The sequence below is a fragment of the Ammodytes marinus genome (assembly GCF_949987685.1).
Source record: "Ammodytes marinus genome assembly, chromosome: 4".
Taxonomy (NCBI): Eukaryota; Metazoa; Chordata; class Actinopteri; order Uranoscopiformes; family Ammodytidae; genus Ammodytes; species Ammodytes marinus.
Genome location: NC_137233.1, coordinates 31,101,968 through 31,120,821, shown reverse-complemented (window position 1 = coordinate 31,120,821; position 18,854 = coordinate 31,101,968). Strand labels below are relative to the sequence as shown.

The window sequence follows — 18,854 nt, the reverse complement described above, 5'->3', positions numbered from 1 at the left end:
GGAAAGCTACTTTTTATGAACAGTATATCATTTACATGTAGAAAGTTTATTCCTGTATGTGTGTGGGGGCCTTAGAGGCCCCTCATGAAGCCCATAAGACATAGCTAATAATGCTTTTGTTTTGCACTTGCTTTTTGATTTTTCACCTACTAGTTGAGGGGCCAAGTTGGTTTTAGTGCTCCCACATTCAAATGCGGACGCCGAAAGAGTCTTCTCCATGGTTGGTCTTCACCAGCACCAGAAACAGACTAGCCCTAGAAGGAACATTGTCCTCCATTATGATGGTCTAAATGGCTGGTGTGGAGCCACAGTGCTTCAAGTGGGAGCCAGAAAACCCCTATCCTGAAGGCCTCAAAATCTGCCACTCGAAGCTACAACAGCGAGCATCAGTAATATCCAGTATCCATATTTGCTGAACTGAACGAAGAGTTTTACTGAAATAACTACCCCGAACAACTACCCTAGGCCTACACCCATCTCACTAGTCTGGCATTTGGTATTAATCCAGTTATACTTTCATCATAAAATTACTACAATAGGCTATATTTTAACTAAAACAAAGAAATTATATTGAACTGAACTTGTGTTAAAAACCATTATTATGCTTTAAATTAATAAATAAACACAATAAAATTTCGCTTGCGCGCATCGCGCGCTCGCATGGGAAATCCGCTTCTGTCTCACTCTAAACAATTTCCAAAAGTTGAGAACCCTGCATTTCACTGGAGCCAGCCTACCAAGATTGCTAAATGTCGAATGTAGGCCAGAATTGGGCTGTCATATCCTAAAAACAATGCTAAAAACAGAAACTGTTGGATTAATTGACATATTAGCATTAGCTGCCAACTTTAATTAATCGACATAGTAGCCTACAGAAACACAGTAAATATATCTTATTTGTTTGACCACCTGGAGAAATAAATGCTGGATTCACTGAACTTTTAAATCTTGTTTTGTCTCCACAAAATCCTGGGCAAAATATCGAGACCTGTTCTTCAGTTTGCTAGCCACTAGCTTATTTACCGGGCCGCGCGGTAAGCACGCACAGGTTGTTGGCTGAAAACAGCTGTCAGCTGGAAGAGGGTGAATAAAATCAACCATACTGTAGGCCTAAAACCCTATGCCTAAAACCTTAAAATCTCCCTACAGCACTTGTTTTCAGTTTTAACATACAACAGAGAGTATGCAGTCTGAAATAGGCTGTGAATTTGAGTCATTAAACCTCATGATATAAAAACTTCTCATAATTTGTTATATTACAAGATTCGATTATAAATACATGTATTCAATCAGTCATTTTCTTTAAAATTATAACATTTATTTATTTATTTATACCAAAATGAGGGGTTAATGTACAAGTAGCACATTTAAATGAAGGAAGTGACATGTTACAGACAGTATAGCCTACAGGTTATCACAAGTAGCAACATTATAACATCAAAAGGACTTACGACAATAAAACAAGAAATGATGTGCAGTCTGCGCATTATACTATAGCCCACATAACCTTAAAGAGGACCTATTATACTACTTTTCTGGTCTTAATTTCTTGTTTTACACTGCTATAGAGCAACCTGACACGAATCACATCACAAAAAACTATGTAGATTTTCGGGAAGCTCTTTCTCTTATTTTGGCGATCCAGCACATCCTGTCAACACTTGAGTGTGTGTGCTTCGGCAATCTCCGCTCCCTCCGCCTGTGCATCGGCCATCTCCGCTACCCTCCCCCCCCTCCTGCAAACCCCACTCCGTTGTGATTGGTTACCTTCCTTCCGAAACACTTTCAGTGGCGGGAAGCGCGAGCATGGACCTATAAGGGCGCGAAGCAGACGCGAACAGGGAAGTGACAGCATTACCATACATGGAAACATCCGCGTGGTCACATCACCAATTTTTATGCGACGTCACCAATTATGAAAGGGTAGACCGCTTTGAAGACGTGACTTCTCGACTGGCTAGAATAGTGTTTAGTGCTCTGCACAGACACCCCAGACGGTCAGCAGGGAATACGTCGAAATGCATGTAAGTCATTATTTGATAATTTAGTATGGTTAAGCATGACTATGAATCATCATAACAACGTTTATAGGTCATAAAAGTCAAAAAGCATCATAGGTCCTCTTTAAATAAACCTTTGCCCACCAGTTTACTTTGTTTTACAGGATTCCTTTAATTTATACAAAGGTTCACTGAATGCATACTTTTTGTTTGTTTGATTGAGTGTGCATGAACTCATAATGTATTTAGAATGCTTCATACCTTGACATGGTCTCACTGAATCAATTTTAACAGTATACAACATAATAAAGGTTATTGTAATGTCAATGTGCACGAAAATACTGATTGCAAAAGCTATTCTTAAATATAAACTATTGGGATAAGCAGAGGGGCTGTTGGGTATTTGAGATAAAATAGCATTCAAAGAAAACCATTATGTTGACACTGGATTTGCTCTATGTTGACGTGAGCTTAAAGAGATAAATGATACAGGAGTTTGGTCAAATATGCACAACATATAGGCTTATTGGAAAATGCTTCCGCAGGATTGTGGGGTCAGGCTGTTCAATCCTTGAAGACTGAAATCAGGCTGCTCCTCTTCATCTGGCAAGAAGTCAGAGCAAAAGAAGAGACTGGGGTTGTTCTGATACAGCAGTAAATCGTCCTCTTGGGCCGTAGCAGCGCCAGACAGCATGGGATCAGGGTGAAACATTTCAAGATTCCCGTTTAGTTCTGAGAGAAGCGAGAGGGAGAAGAGAAAGACACTGTTTCTGCTGTCATGGCTTAGTTTATTCTTGGTACTGCTTTCACTGAGGAAATGAGAGTGACAAAAAATGTGCAAACCACCAAAGTACAGCCTGATGCTCTATATCGTAGGTACAAACCAGAGGGATTTCATTTTTTGCAACTTACTCAATCAAAAGTACTTAGTGTACTATTGCCCTTAGTATATCACTGTAATCAAAAAGGAATAGTGCAACTTTTTGGGAGCTACAGCATTACTTACTATAATTATAAGATCAGTAACACAACTCGTATCTGTCCATGCAATATAAAGCTTCAGTACAGCAAGCAGTCGGTTAGCGTAGCTTAGCTTAAAAACTGAAAACGGGGGAAACCACAAGCCTGGCTCTGTCAAATGGCAACAAAATACATCAACTAGTATCTGCCATGTGCCATGTGACTAAAGAGACTCCAATAAGTTACTGGTCATGGCCAAGAAACAGACCATCACACAACAATCCCCAACACAGTCTGTGTATGGATGCATATACGAAATAAAGATCACTTATTAGTGATTTTTGTAGGTACAGTTGGGTAGATTTTGTTACCATTTGATCGATCAGTGTATTCTCAAAACTTTTGCTTCGACCAAAATGGAAAAACGGTCCCCATGCAAGCTCAATATACAGTATCTGCTGGACTGATGGAGAAAAAAAGGATATCCCAAATATTCATTCCCATGCCACGAGGAATATAAAACCAATGGTCTTAAAGGTGGAGTAAGCCATTCCAGAGAAAGCCGGTTAATATTTGAACTGATCACCAACACAAAAACACCCCTCCTGTCATGCTCTGTCAGAAAACCTGCCCCGCAGATGTGCCTTGCCTTGGCAACAGAAGACTTAAAGCTGGGGTATGTGATATCTGATTGGTCAAAATTAACATGAGTGGTACACTTTGACCAATCAGAACGAGGCTCCGATTCTAAAAAAAAAAAAAAAAAAAAAATCAGATTCTCTGTTCTTATTGGCTGTTGGGACTGTCCATGAGGGACCAAAGAGATCAAGTGGAGCGGTTGAGGTATTTGGATTCAAATCTCTATCCCAACTGCTATTTCCTCCCCAAATTCTCCACCCCAGCTTTAACTAACTACCTGTCCAATAGCATTGTTGCATCTAACGTCTGTCTGAACGCTGCCTGAAGCTGATTGGATAGTTTACGGAGCAAGGAAACGGCGAGTAGATTTTCGATGATTTTAACAAAAAGTGATTGGATTAGATTAGAATCAATTACTCCACCTTTTATATTGAATAATTATATGATTAGATGGCATTGTTACCATTATAATGCCAAAGGACATAGCTTCTTATTTTTTTAACAGTGTCTTTTAATGATTTCATGACATACACCAAGAAACGTGTTGATTATTCAAGCATCAGAAGGTAGAAAAATTTAAAATAAATGTGTTAAGAGTTTTGCTCACACCAATCACCTTCACACCTGTTAGATTTTATGTTCAGTAGAAGCAGCCAACAGCCCTGCGGGGTTATAAATTAGATGTTCAACATTATCATAGCGGTCTTCTGACATCTATAGACACCATCTTCCCCATTGATTTCCTACACCACAAGGCCACACTAGAGAGGGCAACACAGAGGCTCTGTGACAAAGGAAGAACAATTTGATTTTGTGAAGGTTTTTAAGCTGGATGGGTTCAGCAAGGAGAGCCAGGACTCACCGGCTGCCTCTCCACACAGGCCATTCAATGCCTCCAGAGTTTCACCCTGTGACATGTCAGACAGTGACCTAGCCTCCAGGGTGTTCCTACATGACCAATGACAAACAGTCATTACAACAAGTCGCAGAAAAAAAGGGCATGGGTACACTACTGTAGATGTAGAAGTGTATTTTTAGTTTGCTGTTAAAGTAGTTTTTCTGTAGAAGGAGCACATTTAGAATAAAAGGGGTCAATTTTGTCAAACATGCAAGACACTGTAAAACAGCATTGAGAAAATGAATAATATACTTACTCCTTTGAAACAAACATCAGCTTGGTTTTGATGTACTTAATGTAAGCACTTTCCTCTGAAAGACAATGAGTTTGGATGTGATTTAATAATTCAGTCATTACCCACAATATAAATATAGTCTCATTTCACCCGCCAGTACAGCAAAGTATCGCACCAAAAGAACAAATGATGTGTAAGGTGTGGTTTTATGTTTGGCAGATTTATTAAGTGGCAAACAAAAAGTATAATTTGATGCCCTTACCTCCACTCTTCTCAGAGTAGTATTTTCCAAAAGCCTTGTCTTTAGGTGTGTCAGGATACAGGTAAAGTAGAGGATTTTCTGGGATATTTTCCTCTTCAAATATTTGGAAATTCCTGATGATTTCTTGGAAGGGGATCTGGGAAAGGTCAACTTTGGTGAAGGGCTGGACTGTCTTTACTTCAGGCTCACCTACAATAGACAGAGGGTGATAATGGGGAAAAAAGTGAGAGGAAGTGTGTAGTTTGTATTCTATCATCCCTTGACTGCCATTCAAAATATTTTCCAGGATCAGTATGAAATTTAAAAAAAGATCACCATTCATGTCAATGTCCACCCAAGAAAAGGTGATTCCTCCAATGACACTTTCACTGAAGCGCAACAAGAATGTGCCTCTCTGTTTCTTCTTCAGGAGGGACTTCTCTTTGCCTTTGCTCACAAAACCCATGATGAGGCTATAATACAGAAAAAAGTCTCATAACGTATTCCCAAAGAAATGTATCGCATGAGCTAAACTGCTTTTTATTGACAACATACCCATCCCTCCACAGGTCTTCAAGGTATGATTTCACCATTACCAAGATGCCATCAAACCACACCCAGAACGTGTCAGGAGTATTTTCCTTTGAGAAAGAGAAAGTCATCAATACACACCTAAAGAGTACATATATTCATGATTAAAAACAAGCTACGCTAAGGCTCCACAGCGATGCCAGCATCTCTGTAGGTTTGTAATGCTCAAGGTTAAGGTAACCAAATTGTAAGACGAATTAAAGTTAGGGGTCATTTGTTTTTTGATCATAATCTGTCACAGTGGATTTGAAGCTGCTGGGGGTATGTGATTTCTGATTGGTCAAAGTTAACATGAGCTGTACACTTTGACCAATCAGAGCGAGGCTCCGATTCTCTGTTCTTATTGGCTGTTGGGACTGTCCATTCACTTTGGCACGATGTTGTTGGTGTAGAGCGTGTCAGGGAGGGACCATAGGGGAGGGACAAAAGAGAACAAGTGGAGCGGTTGAGGTATTAGGATTCGAATCTCTATCTCAACTGCCATTTTCTCCCCAAATCCTCCACCCCAGCTTTAAGGTGGAGTTAGCGATTATGGAGAACGCTTGTTGTCAAAATCAGTGAATATCTCCCCACGCTCCGCTACCTGTCCGTACTCAATTGAAAATCCGCCGTTAATGCATAGCGTAGGCTCTGTTAAAGGGTATGTAGACAAAGTGGCTCGGCCTACCCACCATAGCTGGCAACAATGCTATCGATATGCTAAAGTTTATCGCTATGAAAATATAGGTAGCATGTGTAGCAGGTGTGACAATAAGCCGGTCAATATTTAAATAGGTGTTGAAGACAAATATTTTTTCAAAGCCTAAGTTTAAGACAATCAGCAGGTAAGCCTATATACAGTCATATGAAAAAGTTTGGGAACCCCTCTCAGCCGGCATTATAATTGACTCTGCTTTCACAAAAAAAATATAAAAGTGGTATGTCTTTAATTTACCAGGAACAGCTAAGTACTGGGATGTTTTCCAAACAAAGATTTTTTGAAAAGCAGTATTTGGTTGTATGAAATAAAATAAATTGTGAAAAACTGGCTGTGCAAAAATATGGGTACCCTTGTGGTTTTGTTGATTTTAATGCCTGTAACAGCATGTAAAACTGATGAATTTAAACACAAAGTTGGTTGGATTATGTTGTTAAGCCTTGAACCTCATAGAAATGTCTGTTTAATCATGAGAAAATGTATTTTAGGTGCCTAAATGCAAGTTGCACTTCTCTTTGACTCTCTGCTGAAGTGAGACAGAATGGGATCATCAAAACAGCTCCCAAAAGATCTGAAAAACAAAGATTGTTCATTGTCATGGTTTAGGGGAAGGCTACAAGAAGCTTTCCCAAAGGTTTCAATTGTCAATTTCGACTGTAGGGAACGTTGTCAGGAAATGGAAGGACACAGGCACAGTGGCAGTTAAACCCAGGCATGGCAGACCAAGAAAAAAACAGGAGCGGCATAGGTGGAGGATTGTGAGAATGGTTGCACACAACCCACAGATCACCTCCAAAGACCTACAAGAACATCTGGCTGCAGATTGTGTATCTGTACATCGTTCAACAATTCAGCGCAATTTGCACCAAAACATCTGTTTTTTATAAAGACCAAATAACTTAATTTTTGTCTCATCAGTCCAAAGCATTTTCTTCCAATATGAAGCTGGCTTGTCTAAATGAGCTTTTGCATACTCCATGCAACTGTATCTGTGGCGTGGGCGCAGAAAGGGTTTCCTTCTCATCACCTGGCCATACAGATGTTTTGGTGCAAATTGCACTGATTTGTTGAACCATGTACAGATACACAATCTGCAGCCAGATGTTCTTGCAGGTCTTTGGAGGTGATCTTTGGGTTGTGTGCAACCATTCTCACAATCCGCCGCATATGCCGCTCTTGTACTTTTCTTGGTCTGCTAGACCTGGGTTTAACTGCAACTTTGCCTGTGTCCTTCCATTCCCTGACAACGTTCCTTACAGTAGAAATTGACAATTGAAACCTTTGGGAAAGCTTCTTGTAGCCTTCCCCTAAACCATGATAATGAATAATCTTTGTTTTTAAGATCTTTTGGGAGCAGTTTTGATGATCCCATTCTGTCTCACTTCAGCAGAGAGTCAAAGAGAAGTGCAACTTGCATTTGGGCACCTAAAATAAATGTTCTCATGATTAAACAGACATTTCTATGAGGTTCAAGGCTTAACAACATAATCCAACCAACTTTGTGTTTAAATTCATCAGTTTTACATGCTGTTACAGGCATTAAAATCAACAAAACCACAAGGGTACCCATATTTTTGCACAGCCAGTTTTTCACATTTTATTTTATTTCATACAACCAAATACTGCTTTTCAAAAAATCTTTGTTTGGAAAACATCCAAGTACTTAGCTGCTCCTGGTAAATTAAAGACATACCACTTTTATATTTTTTTTGTGAAAGCAGAGTCAATTATAATGCCGGCTGAGAGGGGTTCCCAAACTTTTTCATATGATTGTATCAATAGCATTGTTGTTAGCTACGGTGGGTAGGTCCGAGCACCATTGTTAACATACCTGTTTACGGAGCCTAACTGTATGAACTGATTTTGATAAAAAGTGAATTTCACAACAATCGTTCTCCAGAATTGATGACTCTTTAAATGTAAAAATGGTAATTTGTAGTCGATTTGTTAGGATTAGAGTCAGTATTCTTACCTTGCTAAATTTTGACCAAGCCACTTTGCAGGTGTCGTACTGCTGCTGCTTTCCTGGTGGGATAGAAAATAAATGTTGCATTGTGCCTAAATGCCATTAAGGATGTTGAATTATGGTGTGCAACGCAATCGTTACCATATTCTGACAAAGCAATGTAAACAGTGCACAAGTCCAGCTGATTGTCATCCAAATTAAAATACATATAATTAAAGCACTTTACCAAAGGGATAAGCAACAGTAACGGCTATACATTAAACAGCTAGTTGTTGGAGGTAACGGTGCAACCACACTTTTGAGCTTGACGTCATTTTTGTCTCACATATTAAATAATTCAGCCCCGATTGAAAAACAGAACAACCACAAAAATAAGGAAAGACAAGCAAATGAAGCAAAAAAACAAAAGCCGACTTTACCAAAGAGTCTGTGTGCAATCATTTCCTTCTGAGCATCATTCAGACCAAGTTTAGTGGCGGAGAGAAACTGCCAGCTCAGCATCTCTCCAAACTGTGGCCAAGGGGCTGCAGGAGAGTTGGCGAAGAACGTGACGTCCTGGAACAAATATGCAAGATCAATTTAAATGTCTTATAATAGCACAACTTAACCGCAAAGTACTACATGGTAGGGCTGTGAATCTTTCGGAATCCCACGATTAGATTCAAATAAATTCGATTTCGATTCCTCAGGTCACGATTCGATTGAAAATAGTTTTTTCGATTCCAAACGATTCTCCAAAAATGATTTGTGGATTCAGTTTAAAAGAAGATTACAGGATCTACAACTCCAGTCCACTGTGTGCTGAGAGGCGTTGTGGCAAATTATGGCATGAAATCAAATTAAAGTCCATGTCTCATTTATCTTCATTTAAGTCCATTTTAATGCAAAGCTGGTAATGTATGGGATTTTAAGGCAAGTCAACATTACCCTTGCTAGCAAAATACATATTTTCTTTTAATCGTTTTTGACAAATAATGAATCAAATTAAAATAGCAGGAGTTAGGAATCGCGATGTGTACATGAATCATTTCTTTTTTTATCACCCCTACCACATGGCATTTGTGTTCAGTTAGAGGGTCTCTCACCTTGGTGTCCTGACTGAGCATGTTGAACCAGAGTATAGACGCCCAAGAGTTCTGCTGCTGGCTGGAGTTGGAGATGATCACCACTGGGAGGGACGAAGCCTATGTTGGGTGCCATAAACTTTTATTTAGTTTTAACAAAACAATATAAATAATTAATATTAATACAGAATAGTCACATAAAGTCATATAACAAGAAAAGTAGTAGAGACTCCACCTGCAACTCAACTGACAAGCCTTTCATGTCAAAAACAGTGTCAAAGTAGATCATGTGCAGCTCCTCGGTAACACTGAGAGAAATCTGTCATACACAAAACACACACAGATCAATATTCAGTTATTCACATATTTTTGTAATAAGGTATGAACTACTGAGTTAACCGGGAAGGACACATGGTATTGTTAGGGTTGCCAAAGTAAACTCACATCACTGACTCCTTTGCCGCCACCTCCAGACTTCTGCTCCTTCAGAGTCTACAGACAAATAATAGCACACCAAAAAAGTCAAAAACTACATCACAACTTGAGATTAAAGAGCGATTTAAGTGAGGCTTTTGTTATTTTAAACTCTTCAGACTGCTTTATGTTTGTGCTTGACAACATCAATAGAAATTACATGACAGTCATTTTCCTTGGAATGTTTCAGATTCCGAAAATTAATGAATGGCTCTATGCGTAATGGTTATTCAGATTAAAAATATGTATATTTTAAAATCATTTTCACTCACCAGATGTCTAAAGTCTGCCACCATGCCTCCATTCTGGCTCTCTGCCATGTTCAAGGCTTTGGTTTTGGTCCCCAGAACATTAAAATGCCGATATCTACCGACATAACAGGTATATAGTGAAAAGGAATTCACATAAAATGTGAAAGTACAACTGTTAAACAACTCTGGAAATACCAATTGATATTGAAGCTGAAGTTATAAATACTCACCCTTTGATCTGAGGAGCTTCCCTAAATTCAAAGGGGAGTAAAACAGAGCAGTGACCACAGGGGGGCGACAACACATCATCCTCTATTGTTTGAAGTCGAGAACAAAGTTCTGCTACTTTGCTCAGGGTGCAGTGAAAGTAACTCAGACTAAAAAGAATGAATCTCACCTGTCCATGGATACATTCACCTTCATGGAGTGGTTCAGCTCAGGAAACTTAATGAGAAGTCTGAAAAAATGGAAAGAAAATAGAAAAGCAATACGTTATCCTCCTTATTATCCTTATATTATCGAGTTCAGAACTGCAATAGTGTACCAGCAGTAGTGTGTTATTGTACCAATAAAAGTTCTATATACATTATGTAACAAACACATACTAATGGTTAATTAAAAAAAAACATAGAAGTGCAATGATTGCCTGGAGGGGCACACTGACCTGGTTTTGACTGAGAACTGGACGTTTGTGCGGAGCACCAGGGGTCCTTTACCCTGAGGCATGGATGGCTGCGTCTCCACCACAAAGGAACTTCAAGAAACAGTCAAACAATAATGTCAGCAAATTTCCCAGAAGAATCATAAGAGAGCAATAGAGTGCAAGAAAGTGTTTCCTAAAAGAGAGACCTCTTGAGTAAGTCTTGTAGAAGAGTATCTGCTCTCCTCTGCAGTGCGGGTTTTTGGGCTTTCACAGGGTCGTTTTCATAGGACACTTTTCCAACCAGCTCCTCCAGCTTACCAAGGAACTCCCGTACCTGGAACAGACACACTGCAACACAGGTGAACCTACAAAACCAGAGGAGAAGAGCAAAGGTGAAGATGTTCCCACAGGTCTTAAAAAAATGAAAACATATACCATGGTGGTAAGGATAGTTGCTGTGGGATTGGGGAAGTCTCAAATCTAAAAAGATTAAAATAAGAACCGCAATTCATTGACAGAGGAATTTTTTGATACAACTATTACAATAAACATCAAAGATTAAAACTGATGTGAAACTGCCATAGATAAACACACCACTTTTCTAGCTGATTCAGACAAACATTGTCTGGAGAGCCAATGCAGGCTTTCTGCTGCCTCCTCTGCCAGTCCACCAGCTCATTCTTCACCAATAGGTTTAAAAGGTCCTCGGCCCGGTCCAGGAGCTTATTCAAGTCTGACAGTGTGCCCTGAGAAGGGGATTGTATGAGACAACAACAAAAACATTAACAACTCCAACTGTATCTGAAGTCCTCTTGCATCCACACTATTCACTATTCATATTTTACTTTGGTACTTCCATGTAAACATCTGGTCAATGATTTACCCCTTTGTGATTTTCTCTACTTATGACATCTATTGCAGGATGTCTGTCCTGGGAGAGGGATCCCTTACTCTGTCAACTCTCCCTGAGGTTTCTAATTTTTTTTAAATCCCGATAAAGGGTTTTTTACTGGGAGTTTTTTTCTCAGCCGAGCTAAGGGCAGGGTGTCATACTGTACGGAATGTAAAGCCCACTGAGGCAAATGTCTATTTGTGATATTGGGCTATACAAATAAAACTGATTTGATTTGACATACCTTTCTACATTCATCAAGTTTGTTGACAAGCTGCTGAAAAACTTTCAACTGTTCGTTATTCGCAGCCTCGTCTCCCACAGCTGCATATCAGTTTCCACAGTGGGGTTATAGTTTCCATGAAAGAAAGACAAAAACAAAAGCATGGTGAACATGGTGCTGTGATGCATGTCCCTTTATTACTCATTTGTCACATGACATTATCAGAGAATGCAAATATAATCAGAACTAAGCAATATTCTTACCTTCCATCTTGAAGGTTTGGAATTTAAAATCAAACTCATCTTGCTGCTCCTCCAGACATAACATTGTATGTTCCATGCACTATATCCCCAAAGTACAGAGAAAAAACAGAATGTGTGAAAAGCCCTATATATATATATCTCTCTTAGAAAGCCAAACATGATGGCATAAAGCAACCTTATCTGCACCTGCACTTCATTCCTGAGGCCAGCCATTTTACGTTCAAGGTCCTGCTTGCTGCTTATCTCCATGGCTTCCTGTGCTACTTGCAAACACTGGACCTGAGACAAGGCGAAGGAGTAGGAAGAGGAGGTATGGTGATATAGACATTTTCAGATGTCATCGCGGGTAATATTGTGGCTGCGCAACAAAATATGTGTAATTGAAAGTGGCAGTTAAAACTATTTATCACTGCTTTGTAGCCAACACTGAAAAAGTCCTGTAGTTTGTATTCAGTACATGAGGCCCTTTATAATTAAATATTTAAAAGTTATGAATTAAGATAGAGTACTGCAGACACGCAACACATGAGCCATATGGGCAAAAAAAAACAGCCACAACTTGTTTACCAGGTATGTGTATAATGTTTTTCATTTGCATGATGTTTCCATTGTAATGTCATGAGAAGCAGGTGAATGAAATAAATATTCCCCCCCACCTGCTCCGCTAGATCAGCACTCTGCAAGATTTCCTTCTCTTTGTCCAGAAACCACAGGATTGTGCCTGCCAGGGTACACGGCTCATCCAGGTACCTCTGTCAGTGGAAAGAGGTCAGATGGATATCAGAATCAAAGTCAATTGAAAAATTATGGAATGCAGGATGATATTAGCACAGCTAGTTAGCTTGCTTTACTGTAGTGAGTTAATCTCACAGGAAAGTAGAGGAAACTCAAAATAATTTCCTTCACTCAAGCAACATGCGAGTATTTAATGATCCCATGCTAATCGATGAAAAGGGAGCAAATTCGAAAAAGTATGGACATCATATTCAAAGTGGATCTTTCACCCGATGCTGTAGTAGTTTAAGCCAATCCCAGCCAGACAAACCTGAAAGTTGTGTTTATAACGTCTGATGTTGTGCTGCAGTAAGAATTCCTCCTCCTGGACAAAGCGGCTGTGCTGGATATCCAGATTCTCCAGCAGGACCTGGAACAGCACCATAGCAAAGTCATATTCCCTTTCTGCTCGTTTCCTGAGAGGAAAAAAAGACAAAACAAGATACTTAACAAACAGGATATTTTACTGTCGACATTCAATTACATATTGTGGGTGGAACGATATAAGGAGTGAAAGAGATAGTGCTGCCTTACCACTCTTGCTTCTCTATCCACACTGACAAGTAGTGCCGGACATCCATAGGCAGAGCATCCCTGTCATAGAGCTCATGTAACTGCTGTCTGTACACAGCAGGCAGCAGCCTCAGTCTATCCCACTGAGCCATCCTGAGGTTGATCAAGCAAACAGAAACCCCACTTAATTCGCGTGTGCATGGTATGAACGCTTGTACCGACTTGTCTTAAAACTATCAGTATAAAGACAGTGCTGCTGTATTATGTATGAATAGTTAGTAAACGTCTAATAGCTGATTCAGCAAAGTTCAAATTCTGGTAAAAATAATTTCTTGCTGTGACTGCTTTCTACGTATTAATTATGACATGCAAGTAGGCATACAGCAAATACTGTTATGTAGGCCTATAATGTAAGCTACACGCCGAGTGTATTTTATTTCTATGATAACTAGCTAACAGCAGAGCGCTCGAATCATCAGTAATAACAAATGTACTCACCTTACTATATGATATCGGTTCGAGTCACTTAGAAATGTCTTGGTAGCTAGGCCTACCTGGAAAATTAAGACAGGCGCATAGCTAGTTGATTTTTCTCTCGTATGAAGTTGCTGTTGGACCTTGATAAGGAAACATAACTTACAAACAGAATGGAGGCGTGTGAATGTTATTTACGTAGTGTTGTTTTACTCGATTCTCTGTTTCATTGGATAATGTACTTCTCCCGCCCAAGGTGTCCCTATCAAGCTAAACACGGGCGCCATGTTGGCTCTGTTACAATTGTCTTTAAAGGACTAAATAGCCGATATGTCCGACTCGGGTGGAACAGTTTCCTCGTGAGTTCAATACAGACAGCTCATTGGTCGAGCCAGACGCCGAGCCGCACATGTTGTTGGTTCACGTGCATGTCAATCTCCAGTGACGGGAGTGGTGAGGAGCAAAATAGAAACTTATGGCCCAGTCTGAACGTTTCCCAATAAATGAACCACGATTTTTTTTTCTTTCAGTTCTTTGTCATTTCTAACGTGAAAAAATAATCACGTTGTTAAAGTTGTGAAGCGAACATGATCACGTGATGCATCATCGATTTGATGATGCAACACAAAACCTGGTTGTAGGCTATGTCCCGATAGTAGGCTAAATAACAAACGCTACAACGACTTTATTGTTTATTTTTGTGGCAGAGCACTATATTTTTTAAGTAGGCCTACTATAGCAATAACACAATGGTAGTAGGCCTACTCTCAGGTAAAGACCACGTTGAAAGCAAACATTGGACTTCTGCTAGTTAACTATAGGCCCAATATATAGACTATATAATTATTTTAGACATACCTTGTTTTGTGTAGGCCTAGAATAATGTTACTAGTTGTTTTTTATTTGTATTCATCCCTTCAGTTTCCATCATCACCAGTAGATGTCCCCCCTGGTCACATTTATAGAAATGAGTTTGTATGTTGATCTGATAGAACCTGCCTGTAAGATTGAACTACTACCATTGTTTTGGACTAAGGCAGTGTAATGGTAGCCTATTGAATGTACAATTATCATAATTCAACCAATTGTTACTTAGATGTAGACTCGTTGTCAGGTTGATAAATTCCTCTGAAAAACAGGACAGGACCTCATAGTCCTTCAACCAGCCGCCTGAAGTTTTCTTGATGCGTGTTTCCCAGATCTAGGCTACCTTCGATTTTTTTTTATGAAAACGTGAAAATTGTTACATCAAGATGGGTCAAATCTGAGAAAGAGATTATGAGGTTTTAGAAAATCAGACTTGTAATGTAATATTATTAAATAGATCTTAAACTAGTTTGGCTCCTTTAATTTAATCAAATCCCATTTTGCCATTAGCAGGAAGCAGACTGTTTGTTCTACTGGGCTTATCTGATTAAACAAAAGCCAGCTTGTTTCTTAATTTCTTTCCATTAGACTTAGAGAGCTAATGTGATAAGTAACCCTGTATACTCTGTATTTGTTTATTCATAATGCCTTGCTGAGATTTAGATTTAGATTGATAAATGCAAAAATGTGTGTGTTTGGCAAAATGTGTAATGAGAGCAGAGTTTACAGGACAGCGCTCTCAGAATCAAGAGAGAGGAGAAGGAATACTATTCAGCCCTTCAGCTGTGTCACTCATTACTCAGCTCTGTTATGCTCTGTAACAAAAAAAATATATTTTTAGAACGTGTGCTGAGCTACACTTTTGTTCTGCATGCTAAGGAGGAATGTAGTCTGAGGAGTGGAGCAGGTTTTGTTTTTTTATGTTCCTTCAGCTCTTTCTCTGCAGGGGACTGTTTATCTTTATTTTTTATAAAACATTGTCTATTTAAAAAATCATATTACAGACATGAGATGTTCAATATGTTTCATGTTCAGTTACTTTATTCACACTGCGTTACCTTGCTCTAATCCACTAGCCCCAACCTTTTCAGAATTATAAAGATTGTTGCACTCCCACATCGACAGATGAGTCAAAATAATAGACTTGACATAGATTTTCTATTCCAGTTTAAACAGACCAAACTGACAATGAAGGCTGGCTCTGTGCAGGGGGACAGGTCTGGAGCCCCTACAGTTGGTTTGGGAGAGAAGGATGTTACTCAAACTGAGAAAGATATTGGAACGCATGAAACGCCATACACTATGTGTTTCTATCCATCTATTTAAAAAAAAAAACAAGTTTAAAATATACAAGATCAGTTTAACAATTATCCTACAGTGACAATGTATTTGTGGTACAGAAGGTTCACCTTTATTTAGGCTTTTTTTAATGTGAATATGCACATTAAACAATATTATCTTTCTGTTTCTCACTGTGTCATTTAAATCAAATGTCAGTTACAATACAGTTAATATGAGTGTGTGCTCAACTACCACAACTCTTTGGACAAAGATGTTTTATACAATTTATTGGCAGTTTAAGACAAACTTATCCGTCAACAACATTTAGTTCTCCGTCTATCGTCCCTGCATTAACAACACCAGAGGTGGGAAGGTGACACTGAACCAACAACACCATTTGATGGGATGGAACAAAAACAACATGAGTGATGATTGACAGGGAACAGAAGAAAATAATCTATTGAAGGTTTGATTTCCTGAGACCAGTTCTTTAAAGGCTGCTGCTTGATATGATCAATTGTTCAACTATTCTATCCATTGTACACTCGAAGAGCTATTGAACTAAGAGGTTACAAAACTTTATTCATGACCGCACCTATTTCTGTATATTGTCCAGACATTCACAATTCATGTGCACCGTTATCAACTTTAGCAATATTTTCTTTACATTTTAGATGTATTCTTTTGAATTCAATTGAAATATCAATGAAATAATCTCTTTCAAAGAATACTTTTTCTCTCAAATTGTCCAACATGATGTTTGTGTGTGTGAATGCACAAAGGAAAAAAGTGTTTTTCTCCTTTGTGAAACTTGATCCACAATACAATAGGGAGTAATCGTTTTCAAAATAATCTCTGGTGAAACAATTTGTTATTTCTTAATCCCAGTCAGTCTGTCAAACAGAAAGAAGATAAACTAATGACAAGGATATTTATGGCTAAAGCTTCACATGCTGAGTAATGATCCTTAAGTCTACTGGATGTTGATGACGCCGTCCTCCGAGCTGAACTGGTTCACTAGCACGTCGTCTTCCTGCTTCATGTTGTTGAGCAGATACCTGACGCCTGCTTTCACACTGGTCTTCACCCCAGCACCCAGGGCGTAGCCGGCCACCCCGGCGGTCCCCCCTGTGGCAACCATGAGAGCATCCGTACTGAGGTCCACTGCACTGAGGATGGCTCTCTCCTTGGCTGTTGCGGTGCAGTTGACTGAGGCGTAATACACAGCTGTGCCAAGGTTGTAGAGGGTGCTGACCGCTGGGATCCACTCCACCACGTTGTACACACGCTCCTCCCTTTTGTTGATGCAGTTACTCTGGGGGCTACGCCTCGGCCTTCGAGGAGCAACAGGGATCCAATCACCCTCCTCCCTGCTACACTGACGGATCCAACATTCAGACTCCGAGGATGCAGAGGGCAGGATGTGACTACCTTTCTTGAACACTGCCTGGTATTTCAAAGGTTTAATAAACAGTCCACTGTGGGTCACACCAGCACACAGGACACCCAGTCTCTCGCAGGTGCTCACAGCCTCCTCTAGATCACCAGTGGCTCCTTCCACGACGGTTCCTGCCAGCCTAGTTCCATTCACCCTGGTCCAACCCTCACAGTGCCCCTCCTGCTCTGATGTGCCTTCTCCTAAGACGGCCAGCTGCCGGATGTTAAACATCACAGCCTCCATGTGGCGCCCTGCTCTATCCCACTCTGAAGGCAATGCTGCCGATGCAGGTGAAGGTGTGGATGCAGACTTGCTCATACTCCTCTCTATCAGACCCTCCACCTCCATGAGGAGCGCCTCCGTATCCCCCACTCCCAGCAGGTCGTACAGCCTCAACACAAGGGTCTGTGCCTCCTGTGTGCAGCCTGCAACCGCCAATACGGGCACTAAAGAGAGACCTAGCAGCTCCTTGGGGAACATGGAGGATAAAGGGTCATCCAAGGTGCTGGCAGATAGCAGCTCCTCACAGCTGACGTGTCCCTGAATGTGGAGAGGATCTTGAATCTTTCCCTGAAGCTTGGCCCTGAGGACTGATATTATGAGTTTGGCAGATCCCACTCTTTCTTCTTCTTGAGGACCAGATTTTCCTGCAGGTAGGAGACCAAGCTGGAGTTTGGATCCCAGCAGAGACTGATCATCCTGTTTGGTGGTCTCCTCTATCTCTTTAAGGAAGTCATTTCCTGGAAGTGCAGTGTTTCTCTGCACCAGAGGAGGTGTGACCCTGCACAGAGCCTGTTCATTAAACAGGAGCTGGATCACAAACAGCCACTTCAACTTGGATGACATCATACCGCTCTTGTTGCAGCTCTTTATTCCCGAAGCCACTACATTAAGCATAGGAGTAGATCAGAAACAAGCCAACAAATGAGTTATTTGTGAACATTCTGAAATCACGAGTTTCCATCGTCTTAAAGTGCCATCGTTCTAAAATAAAAAGTGCCATTGTTCTAAAATGTTCCAAGTATAAACTAAAGATATAATAAATCATATTTGGTCATGTTTCTAGTGTCAACATTGGACATGTGTCTATACATTGTGACACAAGAACCCTGACCAAATGAGAATTTAATATTTTTCGTTTCAATTTTGAATACTTTATCATCAGCAAGAACTCTGATCTGAGTTTGTCCCTCCATGACTGAGCAGTGGTAAAAACACTTGTCCAAACTGCCAACACATTTTTAAAAATCTACATTGTTTTTGTTTGATGATTTTCTTAGCATAGCCTCCACTCTTAGCTGAGACCTTTGTACACGTCCTTGTACATGTTGTTCTTGCACTGACTACGACTTAAGATAATAAATGTACTTCCAAACACAACTTAATAATTTCATTACACATTTTGATCTTGCGGCAGCTACATATCCAGCACCTACCTCAGTAGTCATCCGTTCTGGAGTGCGAGAATGC

At 40.0% G+C, this 18,854-nt stretch overlaps 2 protein-coding genes across 3 annotated transcripts; both read right to left on the bottom strand.

Annotated features, from left to right (window-relative positions):
- Positions 1 to 1,325: 1,325 nt before the first annotated feature.
- stat2 (signal transducer and activator of transcription 2) lies at positions 1,326 to 13,954 on the bottom strand. Of its 2 annotated transcripts, XM_080026390.1 has the most exons (24): positions 13,823 to 13,954; positions 13,346 to 13,477; positions 13,083 to 13,227; positions 12,694 to 12,789; positions 12,224 to 12,316; positions 12,038 to 12,116; positions 11,796 to 11,875; positions 11,254 to 11,405; positions 10,866 to 11,024; positions 10,681 to 10,770; positions 10,414 to 10,473; positions 10,247 to 10,267; positions 10,038 to 10,131; positions 9,736 to 9,783; positions 9,527 to 9,610; positions 9,313 to 9,411; positions 8,647 to 8,782; positions 8,234 to 8,286; positions 5,529 to 5,614; positions 5,310 to 5,446; positions 4,995 to 5,183; positions 4,754 to 4,808; positions 4,462 to 4,547; positions 1,326 to 2,732 (listed from the first exon to the last, which is right to left on the bottom strand). In XM_080026390.1, the coding sequence occupies exons 2-24, from the start codon at positions 13,474 to 13,476 to the stop codon at positions 2,524 to 2,526; spliced, it is 2,382 nt and encodes a 793-aa protein (XP_079882516.1). In that variant the 5' UTR covers position 13,477; positions 13,823 to 13,954; the 3' UTR covers positions 1,326 to 2,523. The 2 variants fall into 2 exon arrangements, with proteins under 2 accessions (XP_079882516.1, XP_079882517.1); XM_080026391.1 differs by lacking the exon at positions 4,462 to 4,547 and having other exon boundaries at positions 2,563 to 2,732.
- A 2,965-nt stretch (positions 13,955 to 16,919) lies between these two features.
- apof (apolipoprotein F) lies at positions 16,920 to 18,233 on the bottom strand (the record flags this gene model as incomplete). Its single annotated transcript, XM_080026638.1, has 1 exon — positions 16,920 to 18,233. One exon carries the CDS (start codon positions 18,231 to 18,233, stop codon positions 16,920 to 16,922), a length of 1,314 nt encoding a protein of 437 aa, XP_079882764.1.
- Between the last annotated feature and the right edge of the window lie 621 nt (positions 18,234 to 18,854).

Coding starts and splice junctions, on each gene's coding strand:
- stat2 (XM_080026390.1), bottom strand. CDS start 13,476: ATGGCTCAGTGGGATAGACTGAGGCTGCTGCCTGCTGTGTACAGACAG. Junction 10,474..10,680: donor CAGTTCTCAGTCAAAACCAG/GTCAGTGTGCCC, acceptor CCATTTTTTCAG/ACTTCTCATTAAGTTTCCTG. Junction 9,611..9,735: donor GCGGCAAAGGAGTCAGTGAT/GTGAGTTTACTT, acceptor TGTGTATGACAG/ATTTCTCTCAGTGTTACCGA.